Source organism: Rhinolophus sinicus, chromosome 2, assembly GCF_057876585.1.
Source record: "Rhinolophus sinicus isolate RSI-liver-muscle chromosome 2, RSI-T2T, whole genome shotgun sequence".
In the NCBI taxonomy this organism is placed as follows: Eukaryota; Metazoa; Chordata; class Mammalia; order Chiroptera; family Rhinolophidae; genus Rhinolophus; species Rhinolophus sinicus.
Window position 1 is genome coordinate 122,814,055 of NC_142502.1, and position 25,475 is coordinate 122,839,529.

Genomic DNA, 25,475 nt, shown 5'->3' on the forward strand with positions numbered 1-25,475 from the left:
CTTGCCTAAAATGATAAATTAGATGCATGCTCAATATAAAGATATCAGTTAACACGGAAAGGTGCAAAGAGGAAATGATCTCCGTCCCCATATCCTAGCCACCCCAGGTGACCATCAGTCAAGTTTTCACTTGATTGCAATAAAAGGAAAGCTGCAGTGAAACCAAAGAAACTTCAAATAAATGTTTCTTTAACACAAGAGAGCTTATTTTCTAAAAGGTTCAAGTCAGTTTAAGGGAAGAGATGTTTGAAAGCATTACAAGGTTAGAATTGTGGTTTTTAAGACAATGTTTCAATTCTGACGTTATTCGTTGATTCCAGATCCTGAAGCACAAGGTAGGCAGGCCAGCATCCCTATTCTTCCCCTGCTTGTTTAACCGCTCATTTTAAAAAGTTGCATTGCTAATGTTACATTGTAATTCCTGTTCTGTTCTGTAACCATGCTGTCCATCACTGTTTGGCCTAGTTCTGTATTTAAATTAGTTTAATGCTTCTACTCAGGAATGGCTTTCCCAATATAAAATCTTTTTTTTTTTTTTTTTGGTCTCATCTCTTAATTGGCTAGATTCCTGTTTTCATCCCCCAATAATGACTCACATTTACAAATGTATGTTCCTTGCTTTTGAACTTGAATGATACCTTGGCTGTGTATGATAGTCTCTGGCCATACTCTAGAGCTTGATGGCTGTCGCTCTGGGGTGTTTCAGTATTTAACGTGTCAGGGGGAGAAATTTCATGCTGGTCTGATCCTACCCCCTCCCACACTCGCCCTTTTGGGTGATGTGCTTTTTGTGCATATAACTGTCTTTATTGTTGAACTTTAGTAACGTGATTCCAATTTGAGCACATTGTGTTAAATTTTTCTGGAACTTGATGTGTGCTCTTTCTATTTCTATATGCAAATTGTTAATCATTTCAGGAAATTTTCTGACATCATTCTGTATACATATTTTTTTTTAAAGTGCATTTATGTTCCATTTATTGGATTCTCCACGTCAGGGACACTTCTTGTTGAGCAGCTGTGTTCTGCTTTTCATTTTTGTCTGCTTTTCTCTTTTTCAACTGTACTCTCCATGCTGTTCATAACCCTTTTCTCAGAGTTAATAATTCCATTTTCGCAGTATATCCCATACTTGGCTGCTTTGAACTCGTGTACCCTTGTTGTTGTGTTGTTTTGATCCTCCGACATTTCCGAGGTCTCTAATCAACCTTCTCACCTCTGTTATTTCACCATCTCTTCTCTGAGCTCTGATTTTATTCATATTTTTGTTACATTGTTTGGGAGCATGAAGCATTTGTGAGAATTTCCTTTGCTTCCCCAGGTGATCCGTTTTCTTCTAAGACAGAATTTCTGTACACCGTCACCCAGACCAGCGCTGTTATTTGCACTAACATAGTGATGTGACTTTTTAACTTGTTTTTTTTTCTTTTGGACTTTTTTTTTTTTCCAAGTCAAGTTGTTGTCCTTTCAATCTTAGTTGTGGAGGGTGCCGTTCAGCTTCAAGTTCTTGTCCTTTCAGTCTTAGCTGTGGAGGGCGCAGCTCAGCTCCAGGTCCAGTTGCTGTTGCTAGTTGCAGGGGGCGCTGCCCACCATCCCTTGCGGGAGTTGAACTGGCAACCTTGTGGTTGAGAGGACGGGCTCCAACCAACTGAGCCATCCAGGAGGCAGCTCAAGATGTCATGTTCAATCTTAGTTGCAGGGGGCGCTGCCCACCATCTCTTGTGGGAGTCGAGGAATTGAACTGGCAACCTTGTGGTTGAGAACCCACTGGCCCATGTGGGAATCGAACCGGCAGCCTTCGGAGTTAGGAGCATGGAGCTCTAACCGTCTGAGCCACTGGGCCGGCCCCTTAACTTGTGTTTTGGGGACAGAGCAAGAGAGGACCAGTGGACTGGACGTGGGATGTGGGGCGGGGGAGGGGGGCCCTGTTCCCATGTCTCCCATTTCTCCCCTCTCACTCTGCCCAGGCAAAGACTTGGTCTCGCTGTGGATTTGAGGCTTTTGATGGGGCTATTGGATTTTTGTTTCTTCAGTAGATTGGCTTTTGGGGAGTCAGCAGGGTGGGGACTGCGCTCAGTTCCTGAATCCTTGTAGCCCAGGATGCTGACAGTAGCCAGTTCGGGCTCCCGAGCACCTTGGAGCCACAGGGAACAGTATCATCATTAATAGCGACACCTCGTTCAACCTTATCACTGTTGCCTGATTTACTAATCTAGTCCTTTATTCGATGCTTGTTTCTGATTTTAAAAGTATTTTAAAAACTTAAACGAACATCTTAAATATTCCAGTTCCCTCGCAGTCCCCACCGTCTGCTTGAAAGGTTTGATGCCTGCCACGTACCGGACGCGTGCTTGGGGTCGGGATTGGTCAGAGTGTATCCTTCCATCTGGTTCTCACCAGTGGCCTCGGGGATACAGACAGCAATCTGGAAATGGCAGGTACGGGGGGAACAAGGATTAGGAAAGCGAGACAGGACAGGACCCTTGAAGAGCCCATATGGCTCCATCCAAAGGATACATGTTCAGAATGCCCTGTGTATCTTCTCTCCAAGTCGCCTGCTGTCATGGCTGTAGCAGCTCACGCTGGCCCCATGCCCGGCAGTCTGATGCCGAGCAGGTTTGACTCCTAAACCTTTCTTTCTGTTGAGCTGAGATCTACTTCCTCTCGTTTCCACTTAGCTAGATATTTGCCTTGGACCTCACCCTTAGCAGGTCCATAGATGCTCCACTTTCTTTTGTCATCGTGGCCACAGCAGGCCCCCTCAGTAAGCAGCTGTACTTGCCAGGGCAGCTCGTCTTGGGTTCAGGAAGGGAGAATGGTGAGGGTGTTTGTGTCCGGGGTTTGTGGGATTGACTGAGATGCTTAGGCCTCCTCTGGCAGTGACTTGGGCATCTTGCACTGCGCGATTGCCTCACCCTATTTAATATTTGATTGTGTCTTGAGCATTGAGAAGGGATTCCTGCCCAGAGTTTCAAGTCTCAGATAAAGCACAAACAAGAACAGTAGGAAGGGCCTGGGCGGCACCAGGACGTGGGGTAGGAACAGGAAGAGTGGCCTGCAAGAATGATTTATATCTTCATTGGATTTCGGCTGCTCTCATGGCAGGAAGGGAAGACATAGGAAAGCCTTGAGGAGAAGTTTTTTTTTTTTTTTTTCCCCTGTTTCTTTTAAAGCAGAAGTGGAAGAGATGGGTAGATAATTTCATGGGCAAACAATATCATTATTTGGCAACAGAGATCTGTGGATGACTGGTTGGAAGGAGATAAGAGAAGTTGCTGTTATGATTATTTTTTAACTTATGTGGACCAAAGACTCCCAAGGCTTTATAAACATAGCTTCAGTGGATAACTTATATTGTTGAGTGGCTATGAGTTGTTCAGAAGGAGGGGGACAGCGGAGCATGCCCCTCATTGAGGTCAGAGCCCAGATGTCGCCCACCTCACACCCTCAGGCCTCCCTGACCCCCTGCCAACTGCTTCCTTTGTTCCAGCACTCGATACTCATCACTGCGGTCATTTTTATTCTTTCTTTCTTTTTTTTGCTTACCTCCATACTGAAAATACGTTTTCTCGGAGTCATGTTTGCCACTGCCCCTTCAGGGCCCAGGACAGAGCCTGGTGTTAGGCCAAGAGCAAGTGGGCAAATGAGTGGTGAAGTGTGGGAAAGAAGGTAGTAGGCTCGGCAGTAAAGACTCCTGTGTGCGAGGAGGGGAGGTGGCGCCTGGATCACACAGGGGACTTCTTGGGCCTCTTCTAAGAACATTCCAGGTCTGGCCGGGGCCTGGATCTGGAGCTCTGTAATGAGCCACCAGGACCGTTGAGCTGTAGAGAAACTTGCAAAACAAATCTTTTCTTTCTTTCTTTCTTTCTTTCTTTCTTTCTTTCTTTCTTTCTTTCTTTCTTTCTTTCTTTCTTTCTTTCTTTCTTTCTTTCCTTCCTTCCTTCCTTCCTTCCTTCCTTCCTTCCTTCCTTCCTTTCTTTCTTTCTTTTCTTTCTTTTCTTTCTTTCTTTCTTTCTTTCCTTCCTTCCTTCCTTCCTTCCTTCCTTCCTTCCTTCCTTCCTTCCTTCCTTCCTTCCTTCTTTCTTTCTCTTAATTTTTAAATTTTTATTGTAGTAAAATACACATAACATAAAATTTACCATCTTGACCATTAAGTGTACAGTTCAGTGGCATTAAGTACACTCACACCATCCATCTCCATCCATTTCCAGAACTTTTTTATCTTCCCAAACTGAAACTCCAGACCCACTAAGCACTAACTCCCCTTTCCTCCTTCCCCCAGCCCCTGGGAACCACCACTCTGCTTCCTTTCTCTCCGAATTGGACTATGTGAGGGGCATCATGCAAGTGGAATGACACACTTTGTCCTTTGTGACTGGCTTGTTTCCCTCAGCATAATGTCCTCAAAGTCCATCCATGTCATAGTAGGTGTCAGAGTTTCCTTCCGTGTAGGGCTGGAGAAGAATCCATTGCATGTCTGCTTTCTTTTTGAAATCAGATCTATAATGATTGGCGCATGACTGGAAACCGAGGACATGGCATGAGGAACCAGGAGAGTGGAATCCCAGGAACCAATTGCTCAGGCTCAGAAGAGGAGGGGAGAAAGCCGGTGGAGATTGGAGATAGGGCTCCAGCCTGTGGGTTGGTCGGCTTGTGGCTTTTGACTGAATTGACTCCTGGACTGTCAAGAGCTCCTTGGGGCCCTGGGAAGAAGGAGGAGACTTTGCTGCCGTTTCTCTGTGTCTCACAGTCTCAGTCTAGGCTTCACAAGTCCTACTCTTGTGAAGTGTAGGCCACACCAGGCTGTGAGTTACTCATCTAGTAATTCCTGTCCCTATTGGTAGGTGACTCAGTGCTCCTGGTGTTGTGGACACACTTTTTATTCTTCACCTTGCCTGGACGTTGCCTTTGCTGTTGTCTTTGCCTGGTTTTTAGGAAGGAGAAAAGCCCAGGCGAGACTCTGGCTTATCTGCTGAGATCATTCCAGGAGTTGAACTGATTATGCAATAATTTGACCTTTTAATGTCGATTAATGAAATATGGAGTAGATTGTCTTTTCTGGTTACTCAAATGGACTTGATAGCTATGCTTAGAGGTAATCAGGGTGTTGCTCTGCCAGGACCAGGGCCAAGATTGCAGAAGCTGTGTGAGAAACTCATCAAACCTTTGTACAGATTGCCTTTTAATAGCATTCACATCTTTACAGATCTGAGTTTGCACTCCAGAGTGCTGAGTTAGCTTTGTGATTCTTGTTTTTGGCAGTGTAAGTCCAAAGACCCTGCTAGGATCTGTCCCATGGTCTTGAGTGAAATGAGGCAGAGCAGGAAAACACATAAAAGGGAGAAGCCAAGTGGTAACAGGTGTGAGTGATACCACCTGACAGCGGCAGAAAGCAGAGAGGTCAAGGTGACCAGGGGCAGACACCCCCTGGCTGGGCAGATGCTTATCTGTGTCTTGGGAGGGGGTATGTATACAGTTTGAAAAAACTTCGTTAGTATTTTAGATTTATGAAAATGGGAAAACATGATTTTGAAATTGACAAAGGTCATTAAAGGAAGCTGATATTTTTGCTCATCAGAACATGGCTTATGTGTAAGAAATTGGGAGTCACAGGAGTTATGCTTTCCAGTGTAAAAAGTGCTTCCTCATTTGACCCTCTGAACAGCGTATGAGCATATTAGCAGGTATAACTGTTGGCTTTGGAGAGGGAAGAAGCAAGGTGCAGCTGGCTTAGTGACTTGCCAGGGCCACATCTAGCGTCAGGGGTGCCTCCCTGGTGGTCCAGGTGCATGTTCTTACAGAACGTTCTCTCAGAGTCTCCTTTTTGATGTGCTGTCACCTCTTATCGCTGCCCTTGACCATGGCTGGAGTTTTAGTTTCTTGTATTCTACATTACCCTTTGCTTTGTCTTTGGAGAGCGAATTTTATTATGGGAGGAAATGTTCCAGCATGGATCAGATTAATGTCTTGGTGAACTTTGTGTCAGGGCAGCAAAGGAAGTGCCAGCCAGATCTTTTTCAAGAACAGAACTTACTGTGCACTTCAAGGAAAGTCTCTGAGGTGGGAGGAAAGCTAGAGCCTTTTCTGGGTGCACTCACGGTAGGTGTCACACTTGTTTCTGGTTGCTTGGGATTCCCTTAGAACAATACGGGCTGGCATTTTCCACGTGAGCTTTACACTTAGAAATGGCTGAAGGGTGCCATGGCTAATGTTCCTTTTCTACTAGGAAGCTTCTGGCACCAGGCTCTTGCTGTTTAAAATAAAGTAATTTTGCTTATGCTCAAATAATTCAACTCACTGAAGATGTTCTTCCATTAGGGGTGTTGCTTATAGGTATTTAAAAAGCAGACAAATCCTGAGTCTGATTTTTTGACTTAGGAAATTTGGAGGTCAAAAGTCCTGTTTAAAAAAACAACAACAAAGGCTTTCAAACCAGGGGTATACTTGCAGACCCCACATAAAATTTCTCCTTCCCTAAATCTTGATTTGTTTTATTTCACATACTTCAGAATAAATATAACCTACACAAAAACTTTAAAAAGTTTTTAAGCCAGAATCAAACTTTCCTCTAGTATGTTATAGGTCGCCTACCTTTTGCATGGAGTTGTGACTTGTTTGACAAAGGAAACCATCTGGAGGGGGTCTGAGCAAATATCTAGTTTCATCCCTTTCATTTTAGTAGATGAGAGAAGGACTGAGGCATATGGGCTTCAAAATAAGGTGACTTTGGTAAATGACTTTTTTTAAATTAAATGATTGCTTAACGGTCAAAAAAAGAAAGAAAAGAAAGGTAGAATGGGAGACAATCGTTCTGACTCACGTGGCGCCTGGAGTGCGCCCTCTCCCGCTGGTTTTGCTGGTCTGGGTGTGTCCCGCTGGCTTCCAGAAGTCCCAGAGGGCTCACTTCAGGCTTGCTGCTTCTCTGGTTTCTCTGGCATACTCTGCAGCCTTCTATATCCGCGTTGCCTGGGCCCAGGAGTGGTCCTGATTCAAAAATTAAGGGAATTCAGGGAGTGTGAAATTCTCTGCCCGTTTTCTTGCCCTGATTTCACTTTTGATTTTACAGAATATTCCTCATAGGTGGATTTAGTGATCCAAGTTTATGCCTTTGTTGTTAAGAAGGGGTTTTAAATTCTTTTATGAATATTTTCAAATATACCCCAAAGTAATGAGAGCAGTATAATGAAATCCTCCAGGTGCATTACACAAGAGCATTAGGACTTTTTATCCAGGGTGCATTAGGACCGTTACCCAAGGTACATTAGGATCAGGTTTTGCCCACCTGACTTTATCTTGTCCTCTGAGCCTTTTTTACCTCTTGACATATTTTAAAGCAAATTCTAGCAATTATATTTTATCCCTACGTATTTTAGTAAACATCTTTGGGTATATGGCCGTTCTTACGTCACTGCAATGACGTCGTTAAATTAATAGTCAGCTGGCATTCTTCGGTATCACTAGTGCCCGCTGTATACTTAAGCTTCCTGCTTGCTTCAAGAATCCTTCACAAACCTGGTTGCTCTAATCTGTATCAACAAGAACTACACACTCATTTGATTGTTGTGTCTCCTTTAGTTAGGAAAGCTTCCACCCGTCTCCTTGCATCCCGCTATATGCCCCCAATGATTGACGGTGAAGAAATTGGGCCAGTTTTTATGTAGAATGTCTACATGCTATGCTTGTCCGTTTCCTTCCTCACGGCATCACGTAACTCACTTTTCAGTCCTTCACATTTTCTGAAAACTTGAAGGGACTTACAAAGGCTCCATTAAATTCAGGTTCAACTTTTTAAAAAGAAGAATTCTTCATAGGTGGTTCTGCATCTTTTTGCTGCGTTGTCTCAGGAGGCACATACTTGGGGTCTTACTCTTAGTGAGGCTGCAGCCAGGGCATGAGTTCAGCTGATGGCGTCCATTGCGTTCTTCCCCATCGACTTTTCCATCTAGTAGTTTTACCCATTATGATCAGTGCCCAAATTAATTTTTTCTCTACGTATCACAAAATGGTGATTTTTCTAATTCGATCAGTCCTTTCACTGCTCTCACCTTGAACTCATTAACTAGGACTATTTGGTCACCCTGAGACATGGTACATTCGGAAAAGGAAGGCAAAGAACGCTCACTTTTGCCCTGTAATGGCCTTTTATTAGTGTATGGAGTTGGTGCCCTGGTTATCTGCAGTGGTGACAAGTGAATTATATATGTTTTTGTTTTAGCTTTCTTTGCTCTTTCTCTTTTCCTTTCCTCCTCCATCCCTTTTCAGCATCATTTCAAAGTCATTGTCACCTGTTCCCAACATTTTAAGAAAATTTTCACACATCCAGAAAAGTTGAAGGGGTTAGTGAACACTATAAGCCAGAAGTTTTATATATTCAGTGTTTTTCAGTTAATTGCGGTCCTTTTGATATTTAGCTTGTGCCATCTTCTGCTCACTGGAGCCGTTTCCTGTGGCTTCTGTGACTTGTCTCACTCCCATTCATCTTTGAGAGCTTCCTTGCTCTCTGCCCAACAAGATGTCAAATGCTCATGTTATGCATTTCCTGCCTCCTACCTGGAATCAGCCATTCCTCCAAGTATTTCCAGTTCTTTTTAGTGGGGAATGGTGTTTCAGGACCATACACCCCTATGTCTGAGGTATAGACCCCTATGTCTGCTCATTGTCACTGGGTTATCATTGCTTCTAAGGCTTTTCAAGTAAGTATGAGCTAGGAACTATGTGTTATGAAAAAGAACAATAAATCATGAGTCCATACTTTGTAATTCTGTAAAATTACAGTTATAACTTAATTTTGATATTATATTTGTTTTTTCTTATGCACTGAAAATCTTGGTATCTAACAGTATTCACATAACTATCTAGCTATCTCTCATACACATATCCACAGCCCCCGTACATATTATTTCTAAATAATACCAACATTGCTACTAGTAAGAGTACTGAATGAAATTTGAGTTTTTGCAGCTCCGTTTGGCCTTAGAACATATTTAACTATGGATGTATAGTCAAAATACTATTTAAAATAGTTATTTTTCTCTGTGTAGCTACAGGTGTACCTCATTTTATTATGCTTTGCAGATATTGCATTTTTTACAAATAGGTTTGTGGCAACCCTGCATTGAACAAGTCTGTTGACACCATTTTTCCAGCAGCGCTTGCTCACTTCACGTCTCTGTGTCACATTTCAGTACTTCTCACACTATTTCAAACTTTTTCATTATTATATTTGTTATGCTCATCTGTGATCAGTGATATTTGATTTTACTATTGTAATTGTTTTGGGGAGCTACGAACCGTGCCCATATAAGATGGTGAGCTTGATCGATAAATGTGTGCGTTCTGACTGCTCCATCGACCGGCTGTTGCCCCACTCTCGCCCTTTCCTCTGGCGTGCTTATTCCCTGAGACACAGCAATATTGAAATCAGGGCAATGAATAACCCAACAATGGCCTGTAACTGTTCAAGTAAAAATAAGAGTCGCATGTCTACTCCTGGTGAACATTCTATGAAGATTGTTGAAATGACAACAAAGAATGGAGAATATGACATAAACTTAGTTGATAAAGCAGATGCAGGGTTTGAGAGGTCTGACTCCGGTTTTGGAAGAAGTTCTGTGGTGGGTAAAATGCTATAAAACAGCATCACATGATATAGGGAAATCGTTCGTGAAAGGAAAAATCAACTGATGTGGCAAATTTTATTATTGTCTTATTTTTAAAAATCGCCACAGCCACTCAACCTTCAGCAACCACCACCCTCATCAGTCAGCTGCCATCAACATCAAGGTGAGGCCCTCCGCCAGCAAACAGACGACTTGCTGAAGGCGCGATGATAATAGCATTTTTAACAATAAAGGATTTTTTTTACTAAGGGATGTACATTGTCTTTTTAGACATAATGCTGTTGCACTACAGTGTAGGAAACATAACTTGTATATGTGCTGGGAAATCAAAAAATTCATGTGACTCGCTTGATTGCACCATTCGCTTTATTGCGGTGGCCTGGAATGGAACCCACAGCATCTCTGAGGTGTGCCTGTATTTTAATAACCTCATAAACAGTTAAGTGTATCCATTTATTTCATTGTTAAGGATTGCTTTTTTCCTTATTGATTTACATTTTTAAAAAAATGTAAAGGTCTTTTATGATTCCTTAATCAAACCTATACAACAAAATATTTGTAGAGAAGCCATCTTGTCATCTCTGCTTCCTTCCCTCCGCCATAGGGAAACCTCTCATTTTCTAGTTAAGCTTTCTATTGTTTTGTTTTCCAAATATCAAACAAAGAGACTCTCTATATTTCCCCACCCTTCTTTTACACAGGTCACATGTATTCTGTTTCATGCATCGCCCTTTTCACTTGTCAACATATCCTGGAAATCATTCCATATCACAGAAAAGAGACTATCTCCTCTGTTTTGTCTTTCATTGTGTAGAAGTCCCAGAGTTCATTCAACTTATCCTCTACTGATGGACATTTGTGTTGTTTTCCACCTTTGCCATGGCAAATAATGCTCCAATGAATAAGCTGGTAGATAAATAATTTTGTACTTTTGCTCCTGAGGCTTTGGGATCAATTACTCAAAGTGGGATTGCTGGATCGAAAAGGGAATGAGTATGAAGCTTCGGTAGATTTTACTAAGTGCCCCTCTTTCCATTGGACTTGTACTATTTTTTAAAAATTCCCATCAGCAATGGATGGAAGTATTTGCTTTCCCAGATGTGTCATCAGTTTTGTCAAACTTTTGGATTTTTGCCAAACTCCTATGTGTTTCTGCATAGTTTTAATTTTCATTCCTTTTATTATGAGAAAGTTGAACGTCATCATGTTTAAGGGCTGTTTTTAGAACCTTGTTCTTTGCCTAGTTTTTATTGGGTGTTTGTTCTTTTCCCCCTATTTTTGGATACTGTCTATCTATTAGGAATATTATCCTTTTTCTGAGAGATGAAATTAAAAAAATGTTTTCCCAGTTTGTCATGTCTTTTAGTGGCTTTGCTTGTGGTGTGTTTTACCATGCAAAGATTTGTTTGTTTATTTTTAATGTAGTGGGATTTAGAACTCATCTCTGACACTTTCTGATTCTGAGTCGTGGTGAGGAAGGGTTTCGAATTCCCAAGTTGTGCAGGGGTTCACTCGTGTTGTCTTCACATTACTTGTAAATTAACTTTTTTTCTTTTAGTAAAGTAACTTTTTAAAGCTATTGCGCCACATCTTCTGGCTTGCATTGTTTGATAAGAAGTCTACTATTATTCTTTGTTCCTTTATAAATAATGTCCTTTTCTTCTTTATCACTGGTTTTCACCAATTTGATTTTGATGTACATTTGCGTAATTTTCTTTATGCTTTTTCTGCTTGGGGTTTGAGATTCAGGGTTGAGATTCTTCGATCTGTGTGTTTATAGTGTTCATCATACTTGAAAAAAAATTCAGGTCTTATTTCTTCAACTATGTATAAAAATTTTTTCCTATTCTCTGGCCCTCTTCCCCTTTTATTCCCCTGGGACTCCCTATTACACACTTGTAGGATGCTGCTTATAGTTCAACAGATCACTGGTGCTCTGTCCTTCCTCTTGTTTTTAATCCTTTTTCCTATTTTTTCACTTTAGATAGTTTTTATCACTACCGTGTTTCCCGAAAATTAGACCTAGCTGGACAATCAGCTCTAATGCATGTTTTGGAGCAAAAATTAATATAAAACCTGGTCTTATATTATATTATAAGACCCAGTTTTACAGTAAAATAAGACCGGGTCTTATATTAATTTTTGCTCCAAAACATGCATTAGAGCTGATTGTCCGGCTAAGTTTTATTTTCAGGGAAACACGGTATGTCCTAAAGTTCCCTGCTCTTTTTTCCATGCAATTTCTAATTTACTTTTTTTTATTTTATTGGGGAAGGGGAACAGGACTTTTTTCCACGTCAAGTTGTTGTCCTTTCAATCTTTGTTGTGGAGGGTGCCATTCAGCTTCAAGTTGCTGTCCTTTCAGTCTTAGTTGTGGAGGGCGCAGCTCAGCTCCAGGTCCAGTTGCCGTTACTAGTTGCAGGGGGCACAGCCCACTATCTCTCGCGGGAGTTGAACCGGCAACCTTGTGGTTGAGAGGACGCGCTCCAACCAACTGAGCCATCCGGGAGGCAGCTCAGCTCAAGGTGCCGTGTTCAATCTTAGTTGCAGGGGGCGCTGCCCACCATCCCTTGTGGGACTCGAGGAATCGAACTGGCAACCTTGTGGTTGAGAGCCCACTGGCCCATGTGGGAATCGAACCGGCAGCCTTCAGAGTTAGGAACACGGAGCTCTAACCGCCTGAGCCACCGGGCTGGCCCCTCTAATTTACTTTTAATCCCATCTAGTATATTTCTAATTTCAGACAGTTTTTTTATATCCCTAAAAGTTTGATTTGGATTTTTTTGTGTCTTCCATTTAGTTTCCCACCATTCTCATGCTAATCTCTCCTTTTTGAACACATGGAGTATATTTATAATCCCTGTTTTATATCCTTGTCTACTGATTTCTTTTATCTGTGTCATTTCCGGGTCTGTTTCTGTTAATTGGTTTTTCTTTGGTTATAGGTCAAATTTTCCTACCTCTTTGCTATTATTTCTGCTTCTGTTTCTGAGAAGTGTTTCTAATGGCACTAATATAAAGACATTTAAGTGACTATTGCAATTATAAATTAAAAACCTATTTTACTTTCAGTATTAAAGAGGTTGAGTTTCTCTGTTTTTCACTTCAAATACTTTTAGGGACTCATTGTTTTAATTTGAAGGCAAAACAGGGCAAGGAAATTATGTAAAAAGAGAAGTTTAAAACTTGCTTTCTTAAACTCTATAGTGAGAAATATGCACAGATTAGAATCCCGTATGTCGTGCTGGTATGTCATTGACATTGAACCTTTGCATGTTCCTGTAAAGATACTGCTTCAGACATATAGATTAGATGTTAGAGTATCCACTTAAAGAGCATATTTTATTTTTAACTTCTGAAAATGAAAGGCTTTGGTCTAATCCTCTTCCCTGTCATTTTAAATTTTTACTCAGATTCTTTGTCTCTGAGTTCCTCTGTGTATGATGAGTGTTGAGTGGAATTTGGGGATGACACTGCCTTGACAGTTACACTTTTAATTAGCTCCTTAGTGTCTGTATGGCTTTTAGTCCACGCATTTAGACAGACGTTTAGTGTTTGGACAGTAGAGCAATATTTTACTATTACAAAGGAAGAGATCTGAGCTATGCCCAAGCAATGCCCATTGCATTCTCAATTAGGATCTAGGTGGCTGGAGAAGTTAATTAATTCAATTGAACATTTATTACGCTGAGACAAACAGTTGCTTTTTAAAACTGAAGCTTGGATCAAGTTATTTATGCCTGTGTTTGTGCAGAAGCTGTAGGTATAGGCAACAAGATGCTTTTTTTATTTCCTGAAAATACCTCTAGGGAAAACTTAACAGAATAAATATTGTGTGTGAGTTTCAAATGACTCAGCTGTTGGGAGCTGTCCCCCACGCCCTCCCCCACACCCCCAGTTCCCCAGGCTCCCATCTCAATCGTGTGTTACAGATAGAACCAGACCTCCAGGGTGGTTCTTTCCTGCACCTAGAAAATGGAATAACAGTACCTCCCCTGTGCTATTTCGATGGAGATAAACAACATTAAGTGTGTGACGTACCCAACAAAATGCCTGGCTCATGCTAGGCATTCAGAAAATGTCCCGTGTCTGCCACCTCTGGCTGTTCTTTCTTAGAACATAGAGCTGGTTATTTATAAATCATCAGTGTTGTTTGTTTTGTGTTCTTGATTGAGGTTTCTCATACTGTATTTTAGTTTTGCATAGGGATTTATAAATCTGATTTTTGACTACTGTGTATAATGTTTAAGATCCACTGAACTTTGATTTTCTTAGAAAATAGGTAAGTCATTTTCTGCAGGATTAGGGACCTTCACAAAACAAAGTGTAATTTTCTAACTGGACTCCTGTTACAATCCACAATACTCCTCTAAGTTCTGATTTTAGAAAGCTGTATTAATCTGCGTGGGCTGCTATAACAAGCAGACTGGGTGGCTTAAACAACAGATTTATTTTCTCACAGTCCTGGAGGCTGGAAGTCCAAGATCAAGGTGCTGGCAGGGTTGGTTTCTCCTGAGGGCCTCTCTCCTTGGCTTGCAGACAGCTGGCTGCTCGCTGTGTCCTCACTTGGGGCATCCCTGGTGGCTCTTCCACTTATGAGGACCCTATGAAACCTAATTACCCCCTGAAAGGCCCAGTCTTTAGATATGGACACATGGGGTGTTAGGGCTTCATCCTAGGATCGTGGGTGGGCAAACTCAGGCCCTAGCAACAGCTGTCCTCCGTCTTGGAAGGCCCAGGGCAGAAGCGGGAATGCTGCTGCAGTGCTGAGTTCATCTGGGGCCTTTTTATCATTCCGCCCCTTCCATGGATGTCAAATTCTCACTTTCTTATCTTCTCTTTTTTACATTTCCCACTTGTATGTCTGTGACGTGGTGGCTTTCAAACTTGTTTTTGACCGTGACCCACAGACAGAAATCCATTTATGTGTTTGTGCCTAACTCGAACGCATACTTCACAAGTCAGTAGTTCCTTTATAAAGGGGTAAGGATTCTAGTTTCCATTCTTCATTTTTTTAAAAGCTGTTTTCTGATGGGCTACTTCATGTAATTGGAAAAACGTGGCTGCAGTGTGGGCTCAGAGCTTTGGGGGTGTAACATACGTGGAGCCTCTTGGCTTCTCAGTCCTTGGAGGTCATGGGTGTGTGGTCGGCTTGCATTGATTTACAGTATTTTTGAAGCCCGTCATAAGACTTCCTTGCAGAGGAAATTGTAGTTTGGAAAATGTCCCTGCCATTTGGCAACTTTTGTAGGAAATAGAAGACAGTGTGGTGGGAAAGTTTTATCATAGTGATTGTCTGCTGGGAGAGGCGTACAACTATGTCGTTGATTCAGGAAGAGGGTAACAGGGTGGATTGTACTGAAACCTAACTCTGGCTCAGCGATGCATTTTGTGTGTGATTTTGTCTCTCAAGGTGTGGGCTTGTCTTTGTTTTAGAATTTTCTTTCCCTGTCATAAGCTCCTCTCCAGTACGAGGAAGAGTTTTTAAAGAATAATAATGCAGTGTTTTGATGACTGTTTCAAGTCTTAATTCCCATGGTGTACACACTGTGTTGGGACTTGATGATAACTTATTCGTGGTGTCTGTGGTTATTAGTTGAGGAAGACGCACGTGGTTAGCTGTGAACGGGTAACTGTGTTGGTCCTATGAGCATACTAGCAGGATAAGTGAAAACCTGCTTCACGTCACCTGGGAAGGTGCACGCAGGGAAATGGGATTGCAGGGAGAGCTCATTCTTAAGTGCAAGCACAGAGTAGCTTTATAAAGTGTCAAACCCTAGGAAGTACTGGACGTAAGGGTTGTGTAAATGTTAGTTAAAGATTGAAATGCAGTTTATCCTGGGAGGACTCCAGGATACTTCAAGGTTGGAGAGAATGAGGCCGTACCTGATTTGTCTTTCATGTGATATACATGACTCTGGAGAGAGATTGGAGCCACCGTTTCCTGTCTTCATTACACATTAGCGAGACTGTCTAGAATAGAAAGGTCACGAAGCTGAGTCCCGTCTCCCCTTTCTTGTTCTTCCTCATCCCTCTAGGTCTTTTGTGTGTGTTTGTAAGTAGGAAGGACATGAAAACATAGAGCAAAAGATTGAAGGCCAATAAAAATACTCCCATTCCCATAAATTCCTTGCTTTTTAAAGAAGTTTTCTGACCAGTTGGTTTTATGATGATGGATAACAAAGGATAAGGATCTAGAAAGAGAAGACCTGACGGTCCCAGAAGGGGAAGAGACCTGGCAACGCCAAGGTACCTGTGCGGGTTGACTGGCTTCAGTGAAACCCCAGAGATGCTCTATTGAGAGTAACCATGTGATGTGCTTTGCCTGCTGCAAACACACCGTTGCTGACCCACCAGATTCAGGTTTTTATTTGGGGGAGGGGGATGGGTCCCTGCACAGCTGCCCTCTGAGGATGCTGAATGAGCAAGGAATTTTAAGCAAGAGGCAGGTAACCTGGATGTACACTAAGCCACACTAGCACTGAGTGTGAGGAACCAGGCAGGCAGTGTGGGTCCTACGTTCACTAGACAACGTCTGGAAGCTTCCAGGGGGGTCACGCTGTGGAGGCCAGATCACTCAGTTTGATGTTTCAAAATGGTCTTTGCCGGTCATGAGAGGAATGGGGAGCCTGGAGGGCCAGGGGTTTCCAGACATCACAGGGGCCCCCTCGGGGGAGGGAAATGGACAGCAGGAGGGTCACGAGCACTCACCCAGAGCTAGCTCCCCTAAACACCAGGTGGGCTGCTGCTAAAAGAGCAAGACGGGAGGTGTGACTGTGGATAGCTGGGCAGGTCGCTGGTGGTGGTGACTGAATTGTGACCCTAGCAAAATTCAAATGTTGAAACCCAGGCCCCCAGTGCCACGGTGTTTGGAAGTGAGGACTTTGGGAGGTACTAGGTTTAGATGAGGTCATGAGGGTGGGGCCATGATGGGTTGGAGGAAGAAGAGGAAGAGAGACCAGAGAGCCTTCTTTCTCTCTCTGCCATGTGAGGGCACAGCGAAAAGGCAGCTGTTATAAGCCAGGAAGGGAGCCCTCATCAGGAACCATATCTGCTGGCACATTGATCTCCTGGCCTCCCGAACTGTGGGAAATACTCTGTTGCCTGACACTCAGTCTGTGGTGTTCTGTCACAGCAGCCCCAGCGCACTAAGAGCCTGGTCAGGTGCTCTTGGTGCAAAGCCCGGGTGTCCTGAACCAGTGAACAGAGTCGTTGGTTGGATAGAGCCATGGAGCCAGCCCTCTGTGATGAGGAGACAGGCTTTAGTGATGGCTGGAGGACATTCCCTTGGCAATGCCATGCCCGAACATCGGGAGAACACAAGGAAATAAATACCATTGTTTTAAACTCTCGTTTGTCCTTATGAAGTCTTCTTAGATTCTTCTGCTTACTCCTTCCCAAACTGTCCAAACAGTCCTAACACAGAAGTTTTTCCTACTGCCCGACCCCAAATCCACAAATCCAGAGTGAGTTCTCTGGCCTTGTTATACGTGGGGTATTTATGAGATCCTCACATGCGTGTATACCCAGGGGAGAGGAAAGCTGCCAGTGACAGAGAGAAAGTGGAGTGTTAGGAAAATGTCTGGCTCCTGTGTAAGTGTCATGTGGCTCTGTTGACCATCACGCCTCTCACTGTGGCGACATCATTCTGTGCTGTGGTTTGTCTGGTAGCCCTTCATTTCTGTGAGGTTAGAATATCTCCCGCTTCCCATTTCGGAAACCTGGCCTGGCGTTTCTCTGTTTCCGGCCCAGACACACCTGATGCGCATGTGCCTTGCTTGTCTAGGACCATGGTTGCTTCAAGTCAGTGGCCGTGTTGACGTCGGCTGTGTGCCAGTTCCGTCATAGGAGCTGGTACCATCCCTGTGCCCAGGTGCCCATTGTCCAGTGGAGAGAACGAGGAGGCTCCTGGAGAGGGGATATGGACAACTGAAACCACCAAGCTGTTTGGGAACCGTGTTGCTTAATGCTTCAATAATAGGGTGATTTTTTTGGTGGTGTTGCCTTTGAAAGTAGTCAACTTACTAGATACAATTTAATGTTTTCATTTTAATATGTACTATGAAACCTCTTCTATCTGTTTCGAAGGGATGTTCTAAGTGATATGGAGAACAAATGTGTAAACCTGGACATTTCTTAGGCTGCCTAGTGCAAGTGGCCATGCCCCCGGGCAGCCTGCAGAGCCTTCTCAAGAGGCCCTTCCTGTGAACCTGGGCTTGGGTCCCTCTTGAGGGCCCCGCATTCTCACAGGTGAAACTGAGACTGTTGTGACTCGGTTTGCTGCTTAGGTTTGCATCCCTGGAATAGCTATATAATTACAAATATTTCTGTCACCTTCTGGCGGCGGTAGGAATTCCACGTGTGAGGGAGGCAGGATGTCCACCGAGCAGAAGACCCGATTGGTCGGCTGGTCCATCTGTGCGTCAGTGGGACAGGTGTTCGCAAACCCCAGGGCCGGGGTGGGGGAGACTGTGGGTCCAGGGGCAGGTGTCTTCTTTGTCCACTGTGGTCCAGCATGTGAGAACCCTGGATGTTTTAATACCATAAACATGGGATTCGTGATATTTGGAAAATGAATTCCTGTTCTGGGAATTCATTTGTCTTTTAATCTCTGTATGTTTTTCTGTTCTAACCCAGGTGCAACGTTAGAGGAAATAAACGAGCATTGGGACTGGCTGGAACAAAATCTCCTCCACACCTTGTCTGTCTTTGACAACAAAGAGGACATTGCCAGCTTTGTCAAAGGGAAGGTGAAGGTAGGTGCCTTGGTTGTAACATTTCTCCCCATTTTCTCCTCTTTCTGATAACTTCTTTGTAACATTTTGAACACTGCAGCATTTTTAATCCTGTTCTAAGCATGTTCTCCACTATCACTGAACTTCTTGGCTTAATACATAAAGCCAGAGAGTCCCACTTGACAGCTGTCCAACTTGGCAGAGTCAGTCCAGCAAAGTACACCTGAAATTAAAAAAAGAACTCATTCTCAGGCCTAAGTGTTTGTTATCCTGTGCAGAGGTGAAGGTCCTTTTTATTTCCTCAGGAGAAAAAAATGTTAAGATTCATGTTTTTGCAGAGTTAACAATGTGGTTTGACTCCTTAAATTCGTTACTCCCAACTTTTTTGTAGTTGTGACATCTTGTCACGGCTTACTTTGTTGGACGTAGCACTTTCTTCCTCCTAAAAGTGGCTATTTATTCTTAAAATGTTAATTAAGTGGAATTAAAGCCCATTACATTTTGAGACGGCAAGAGAAGAATATTTTGGGAAGTGTCTGCCGATATCTCCTGTGACTTATATCTTATATAACTGGTCTCATTGCAAGACTATGACAGTAACCATTACTTTAAAAACCCTATCAGGCAGGGAAAGGCTGTTTCTTATTCTAAATTTAACTCTCTTTTTAAACCCTTTAACACACTAGCCTGTAATACAGTTTTTCTCCCTTCAGGTAAAACACCCTGACCATTGATTTTGTTTGTCTCCCCCCCCCCCCCCCCAAATTTGCCTTTGCAATACACTAAGTGCTTCGGCTTTTGGTAAAAATTGTCAAAGTGAATTCTCGATTTTAAAGGGACAGAACAGAAGCATTCTTTCCCTCTGGGGACTGGGGGTACTTGTGGGATCAGGTGGAAAACAGAGATCTCCTGAATCCAGCCAGGGTGTGGCAGTATTGGCTGGCGTCCTCCTGGTATTACCTGGGGGTTAGCAGGTGGGCCCAGGCTGTGGTGGGGATGCGTCCAGCTCGTGCGTTACACCTCAGCTTGGTCCAGCTGAGTGTGGCTGGGTTCCCTGGGTCAGATTGCAATGGGACTTAGCTAGAGAAATGCCCATTTTGTGGTTATTTTTCACACTTACCTCCCTTTTTTAGTCTGATGTAGATTGTGGTATTTCTTTGATTTAGGGATTTCTTGTCTTAATTTGGAAGAAGAAAATTAATTTCTGCTACAGTAGCTTTAGGAAAACTGCTGTTGGGGAGGAAAAAATGTTTTTCCTCTCCCCTTGTAGATTCTGTGGTGGGAGCCCTGGAAATTAGACTGACAAAAGTCATATTAACAAGAGAAAAACAGTTTAGCAACATGTGCAGCACCTATACACATGGGAGAAACTCAGTGACAGGTAGCGCTAAGGCTGGTTACAGCTTGGGGCTTCACATAGCATCTTAGTAAAGAACAATATGCCGTGTTTCCCCGAAAATAAGACCTAGCTGGACAATCAGCTCTAATGCGTCTTTTGGAGCAAAAAGTAATATAAGACCCAGTCTTATTTTACTCTAAGCCCGGGTATAATATAATATAATATAATATAAAATACTATGTAATGTACTATACGATATACTATAAAATATAAAATAACATAACATAAAATAATATATAATATAAAATATGATATAATATAAAATATGGTATAGTATAATATAAAATACAATATAAAATATAACAACATAAAATATAATAAAATATAATATAAAATATAACATAATATAAAATATAATATAATACTGGGTCTTATATTAATTTTTGCTCCAAAAGACGCATTAGAGCTGATTGTCTGGCTAGGTCTTATTTTCGGGGAAACATGGTATGTGTAGAGAAGTGACAAGACAAAGGAAAAAGCAATTTAGGCTTCTAGGGGTGGCAGATTGTGGGAAGATAAGTTTATATATGAGGGTAAACTAATGGAAGATAAGGGCTATTTTCGTAAGGTTTCTTATATAGATTCCTCTCGGTATTGTCTCGGGGCTGGTGAGAGTCTAGAGTTGTCTCCAGCTGCTTTGGAGGTAATTATAACTCCAGGAACCTCAGTCAATGTGCTCCTTTTCTACCGTAGAGGACTATAGAGTATACAGTGGTAGCGAAATATCCGGTATTGTAGTCAAGCAGTTATTACTAGCTTTATACCCCAAGTTTTGAACCTAATGAGGAAAATGATTCATGAGTATTTGTAGAAAAGACTTCCTTTTAACTCCAACTTGGGTGGTTTTCCATGGTTGATGCATTGACTTCACATGTCTGACCCAACCATCAGACCTCACATCCCTGTAGGGAAGAGCAGGGAAACATTGTAAAATAGGAATTTGAGAACTGGGGTTTAGCAGTCAATGATTTGCCCTAAGCCTCATGGCTGCTAAGTGGCCAAGCGAGAAACCTGTTCTTAGGTGTCCGCTCCGCCAGCTTGTTTCTGTCCCGCTGGGTGTGGACAGACGATGTGGTGCGCTGTTCTCATCCATCTGTATCTCTGTGCGGAGCAGTGCAGACTCCTTCCCTCTTCCGTCTCTTCCTGCCTCCCCTTCTTCTTCTCCCTGAACGAGGGGCTGTTATCTTTCTGTGTGTCAGGCTCTCATTGCGGAGGAGACGAGCAGCAGGCTTGCCGAGCAGGAAGAGGACCCTGAGAAGTTCCGAGAGGCCTTGGTCAAGTTCGAGGCCAGATTCAACTTTCCAGAGGCAGAGAAGCTGATCACCTATTACTCCTGCTGCTGCTGGAAGGGCAGGGTTCCCCGCCAGGGCTGGCTGTACCTCAGCATCAATCATCTCTGCTTCTACTCCTTCTTCCTGGGCAAGGAACGTGAGTGTGAGGCTGGCGCTGGCCTTGGGAGGGACGTGGCCTTCACAGATGACATTGGCCCTTGGGGTGTTCAGTGCTGGTCCCTGGAAAAGTCACTAACAAGAAGAGGCAGACGACAAAGATAGAAATAAGTAGTTGAGATGATAGCAGGTGATAGTTGATTGATTTCCGAATAACTTCTACAGACCATTATATTTCATGATCTGTACCACTGCCACTCAGAGGGTTGTATTTGGCGAGTCCATGTTTTCTGCTGCCTTAATGAAAGATTTCCGGGTAGCTCACCTCATCTAGCTCCTGAAGGGGTTTTACTACTCTGTGTTGCTTTGAAAACAGTGCTGTCACTGATGGCCCAGTAGGTCCAAAGGAGTAGAATACACCGCTGCTTAACACAGGGGGCTCTTGAAAAAATTCCCAGCCTTGAACGTTCTCACAGCTCCTGGGAGAGGAGCTGGATGTGCAGTTGTTTCTAGAAGGTGGATTCTTCACCTGGGTCCACTTGAGACGCGGGCAGCGATGCACTTTTCACACATTATCCACTGACAGTCGCCATGCTGGGCAGTGGAATGCCAAGGTGAAAAGGAAAAGCCACAAGTGTTGTCAAGTGTATGTTGGCATTTTAGCAAGTGATTCTCATTGAAACTTTTGGAACCAAGTATTATTTCTCGTGGCAACACATACTGGTATGGACGCTGTGTGTGTGTGTGTATGTGTGTGTGTGCGCGCATATATATAGATACACACACACACACGTGTCTTCCTGCATTTCAGTTTGTTTTAAGTTGAACCGGTGGGAAGGGCTCCTTGAATTCCGCTGTAGCCAGCTTCCTGCATGTTCTGTCCCTTCTGTTTCCCACGCCACAGCCTTAGCTTGGATGTTCCCGTCCATACACCCTATTTGCATGCCCCCCCCCCCCCATGTGTTCTGACCTAATCTTTGCCGTCCTTATTGTTCAACTTTCTGAAATCTCAAAACGCACGCCTGGTCTTTCCTTCGCTTTCCCATGCTTATGTCTGTTTGGAAACTCCTGTTCATCCTTCAAATTTAATTTAGATTTTATCACCTTCAGGGATCTTCCCCAGTGACCCTATAATTGTGTTTCTAATTTGGGGCCTGTCAAGTCAATGGTTGTTTATTTGTTTACATGTCTGTTCTCCTTATTTGAATGAGCCCTTTAAGTGCAGGGCCCTTTACAAAGGAGAGGCTGAAAGTTGATGGTGTAGATGGAGAGTGTGTGTGTGTGTGTGTGTGTGTGTGAAAAGACTTGATGTGAAAGCAACTAGAAGTTGCTGAAGAAGCTTATTCTCAAGCCAGATGTAGAAATGTGGTCTTTTAAAATTGTTGAGGTGCTAAAGACATTATTGTAAAACAAACAGAGGGAAATGGTAGAAAGAAAGATACTTAACCATCCTCTTCTTTATTTGAAAAGGAAAATGAGCTATTTTCTGACACTTATCCATCATTGTCACTAAACCTCATTTTATTTGGATAATAAAATTTGGAAAAAATAAATGATGCCTGATGTTCGATAGCCTTTTTTTTTACTTTAAGTTGTTATGTGTGTCTCTTCCCAGTTTGGTCTGCGTTAGCACGCCAGCCCAGCTACCAGTGTTTTAGAAATCTTTCTGAGAATAGAACACTTGTTTATAAAATGAACTGTTTGGACTGCATTACTTTAACAAAAGTGCCATAAAAACGACTTGTTAGAGTCTTAGAAGACAGAAGACAACTGTCGTTTGATGCAGTCTAAACGTTAAGCCTGTTTCTCTGACCGAGGTCAGGAATCATCCATCCCCTATTACTATCCTTTTTTCATAGTTTACATCATGAATGTTACTTTTAAAGCCAGCATTCGTGTGGATGAAGCTTCTGCATGCGTTGCAAATATTTAAGTTTAAATATTGTTTAGAAAGTTTTCGTGTTGTTAACCTGGCGTTTCAGAATGATATCCCTCGTACGTGTGTGGTAGCCAGCCACCTGAGAGGTTTTACTTAAACCTTTAAGAAAATCATGAGAACGTGGGTTGGCTTCCAACAGACAGATGTCAAGCAGTTAGTTCTGTGCTTGCTCTTTCCTGCTCAGGTTCAAGGGCATTTGTATTTCAGTTCAAGGAAAACCTTGGACTGTTGTTGCCACCTACAAGTTTGGGGTAAATTTGGGGGTAAAATATGCATTTACCCTTTTTCTCTTCTAGTTAAACTTGTAGTCCCTTGGGTTGATATCCAGAAGCTGGAGAAAACGTCCAACGTCTTTCTGACGGCCACCATCCGAATCACCACGCACAGCAAGGAGCGGGACTTCTCCATGTTCTTGAACCTCGAAGAGGTGTTTAAGATCATGGAGCAGCTGGCCGACGTGACGCTGCGGAGGCTGCTGGACAACGAGGGCTTTGACCTGGACCCAGAGCTGCAGGAGCCGAGCCAGATCACCAAGAGGTACGAGCTGCTGGTCCGCGGGGCCCCTCGCCCGGGGACCAGGCCTGTGCGCCACCTGCATTTCCTGGGCTTTTTTAGCCTGAGTTGTACTCGATGTAAATTTCCCTTGTGGCAAAATCCAGATTTTCCTGTGTTGTTAATCATGATAGAGACATAGTAATTGTCAATGATTATTATTCATTTCCTTTATGCCGTAGACTTTGATTTCTGGATCCAGTTCTTTCTTTTTCAGATGTTTCAAAATTGATTGTCATTAAAAAGAATACTTCTAGAAAATATAATACGGGTATTCTCATGATAGAATTCTGTTCAGCATTGGGCTTTATTAGTGAACATTGAGAAATTTTGCATTTTCGTATTACTTTGTGGAGAAAGTCTTCAGGACCCCTGGATTTATTTTTGGTACCAATTTGTCATTAGAAACGTGCCTTACTCAGAGTGACGGTCAACAATCTTTATTGTTTGTTTGCCCCAAATTGATACTAGTCCCGGAGAGTTGTGAGGTACTCGCTTCTGTTATTTGTCATATGAAAGAAGTTCAAGTTTATTACTCAGTCTAAAATTCAGACTGTGGTGTTTGAGCTTGACTGTGATTTCTGGCTTTATGGTTGCAACTGTGCAACTGCAGAGCTGATGCAAAGGTGAACTATTATAAAGGTATCCTTGGAAAAACAAGTTAACCTGTAAAGTGCTGTCCTGGCTGGATATTTTCGATCTAGTCACAGAATCACCACTGCTATTTGTATATTAGTAGTCATTAAAAATGTTTTATGTTGGTAAAATACACATGACATAAAATTGACCATCTTAAGCATTTTGAAGTGTATGGGTCGGTGGCATCAAGCACACTCACATTGTTGTGGAACCATCACCACCATCCATCTCCAGGATTCTTTTCATCTTGCAAAACTGAAACTCTGTGCCCACTAAATAACAACTCCCCATTCTCTCCCCCAGCTCTTGGCGACCGCCATTTTACTTTATCTACCTTCTATCCCTATGTTTTTCATTACTCTTGGGACTTCCTCATATAAGTGGAATCACACAGTATTTGTCTTTTTGTGTCTGGCTTATTTCACTGAGCATAATGTCCTTAAGTTTCATCCATGTCATAACAGGTGTCAGAATTTCCTTCCTCTTTAAGGCTGAATAAAATTTCATCACATGTGTATGTCACATTTTGCTTGCCCTTTCATCCATCCATGGACCCTGAGTTGCTTCTACCTTCTGGTTGTTGTGAATAATGCTGCTATGAATGGGTGTGCAAATATGTATTTGAGACCCTGCTTGAATTCAATTCTTTTGGGCATATACCCGGAAGTGGGATTGCTGGATCATATGGCAATTCTGTTTAATTCTTTGTGAAACACTAGTCATTAAAATATTTTTTTATTATTATTTACCTATTTTAACATTTCTGTTATTCCTTAAACACATGTGCTGTCTTCTGTGAACATTTGAGGGAGAGTTTCTTTCTCATTGGTCTCAGAACAGAAGTGTTTAGAGTTTTTGTGAGGAAAGAGGAGGAAGATCAAAGGTCTGCAGCACTTAAGACCCTTTCGGTAAAATTATCCATTTGGGAAGAAAGTTAATCAGTGTTGGCAGTCTTCATTTCTATTACAGAATCAGGTGAGTTTGTCAAGGCTGCCCCTGCCTGCTTCTACCCTGGGAATGATCAGAGAAAAGGACACAAAGGGTCCCAGTGGTGGCCTGTGTGCCACGGGTGCCGGGGGTTGGTCCCGAGACGGTCGGCAGGAGTCTGGTGCGGGGGTGTTTTGTAGGTCACTGCCCTTGGCGTGACTTCCCCCAACAGTGAAAGGCGTGTCACAGCCTACGGAGCCCTCACTAGTTCTCATT

At 42.8% G+C, this 25,475-nt stretch overlaps 1 protein-coding gene across 5 annotated transcripts in view; it reads left to right on the top strand.

Annotated features, from left to right (window-relative positions):
- TBC1D8 (TBC1 domain family member 8) overlaps positions 1-25,475 on the top strand; it is a 99,877-nt gene that overhangs the window by 44,974 nt on the left and 29,428 nt on the right. For all 5 annotated transcript variants that reach the window (XM_019753835.3, XM_019753834.3, XM_074332395.2 and 2 more), the window contains exons 3-5: positions 18,258-18,376; positions 20,954-21,182; positions 23,378-23,618. In XM_019753835.3, coding sequence (XP_019609394.3) covers positions 18,258-18,376; positions 20,954-21,182; positions 23,378-23,618 — 589 coding nt within the window. The remainder of the gene's footprint in view (positions 1-18,257; positions 18,377-20,953; positions 21,183-23,377; positions 23,619-25,475) is intronic.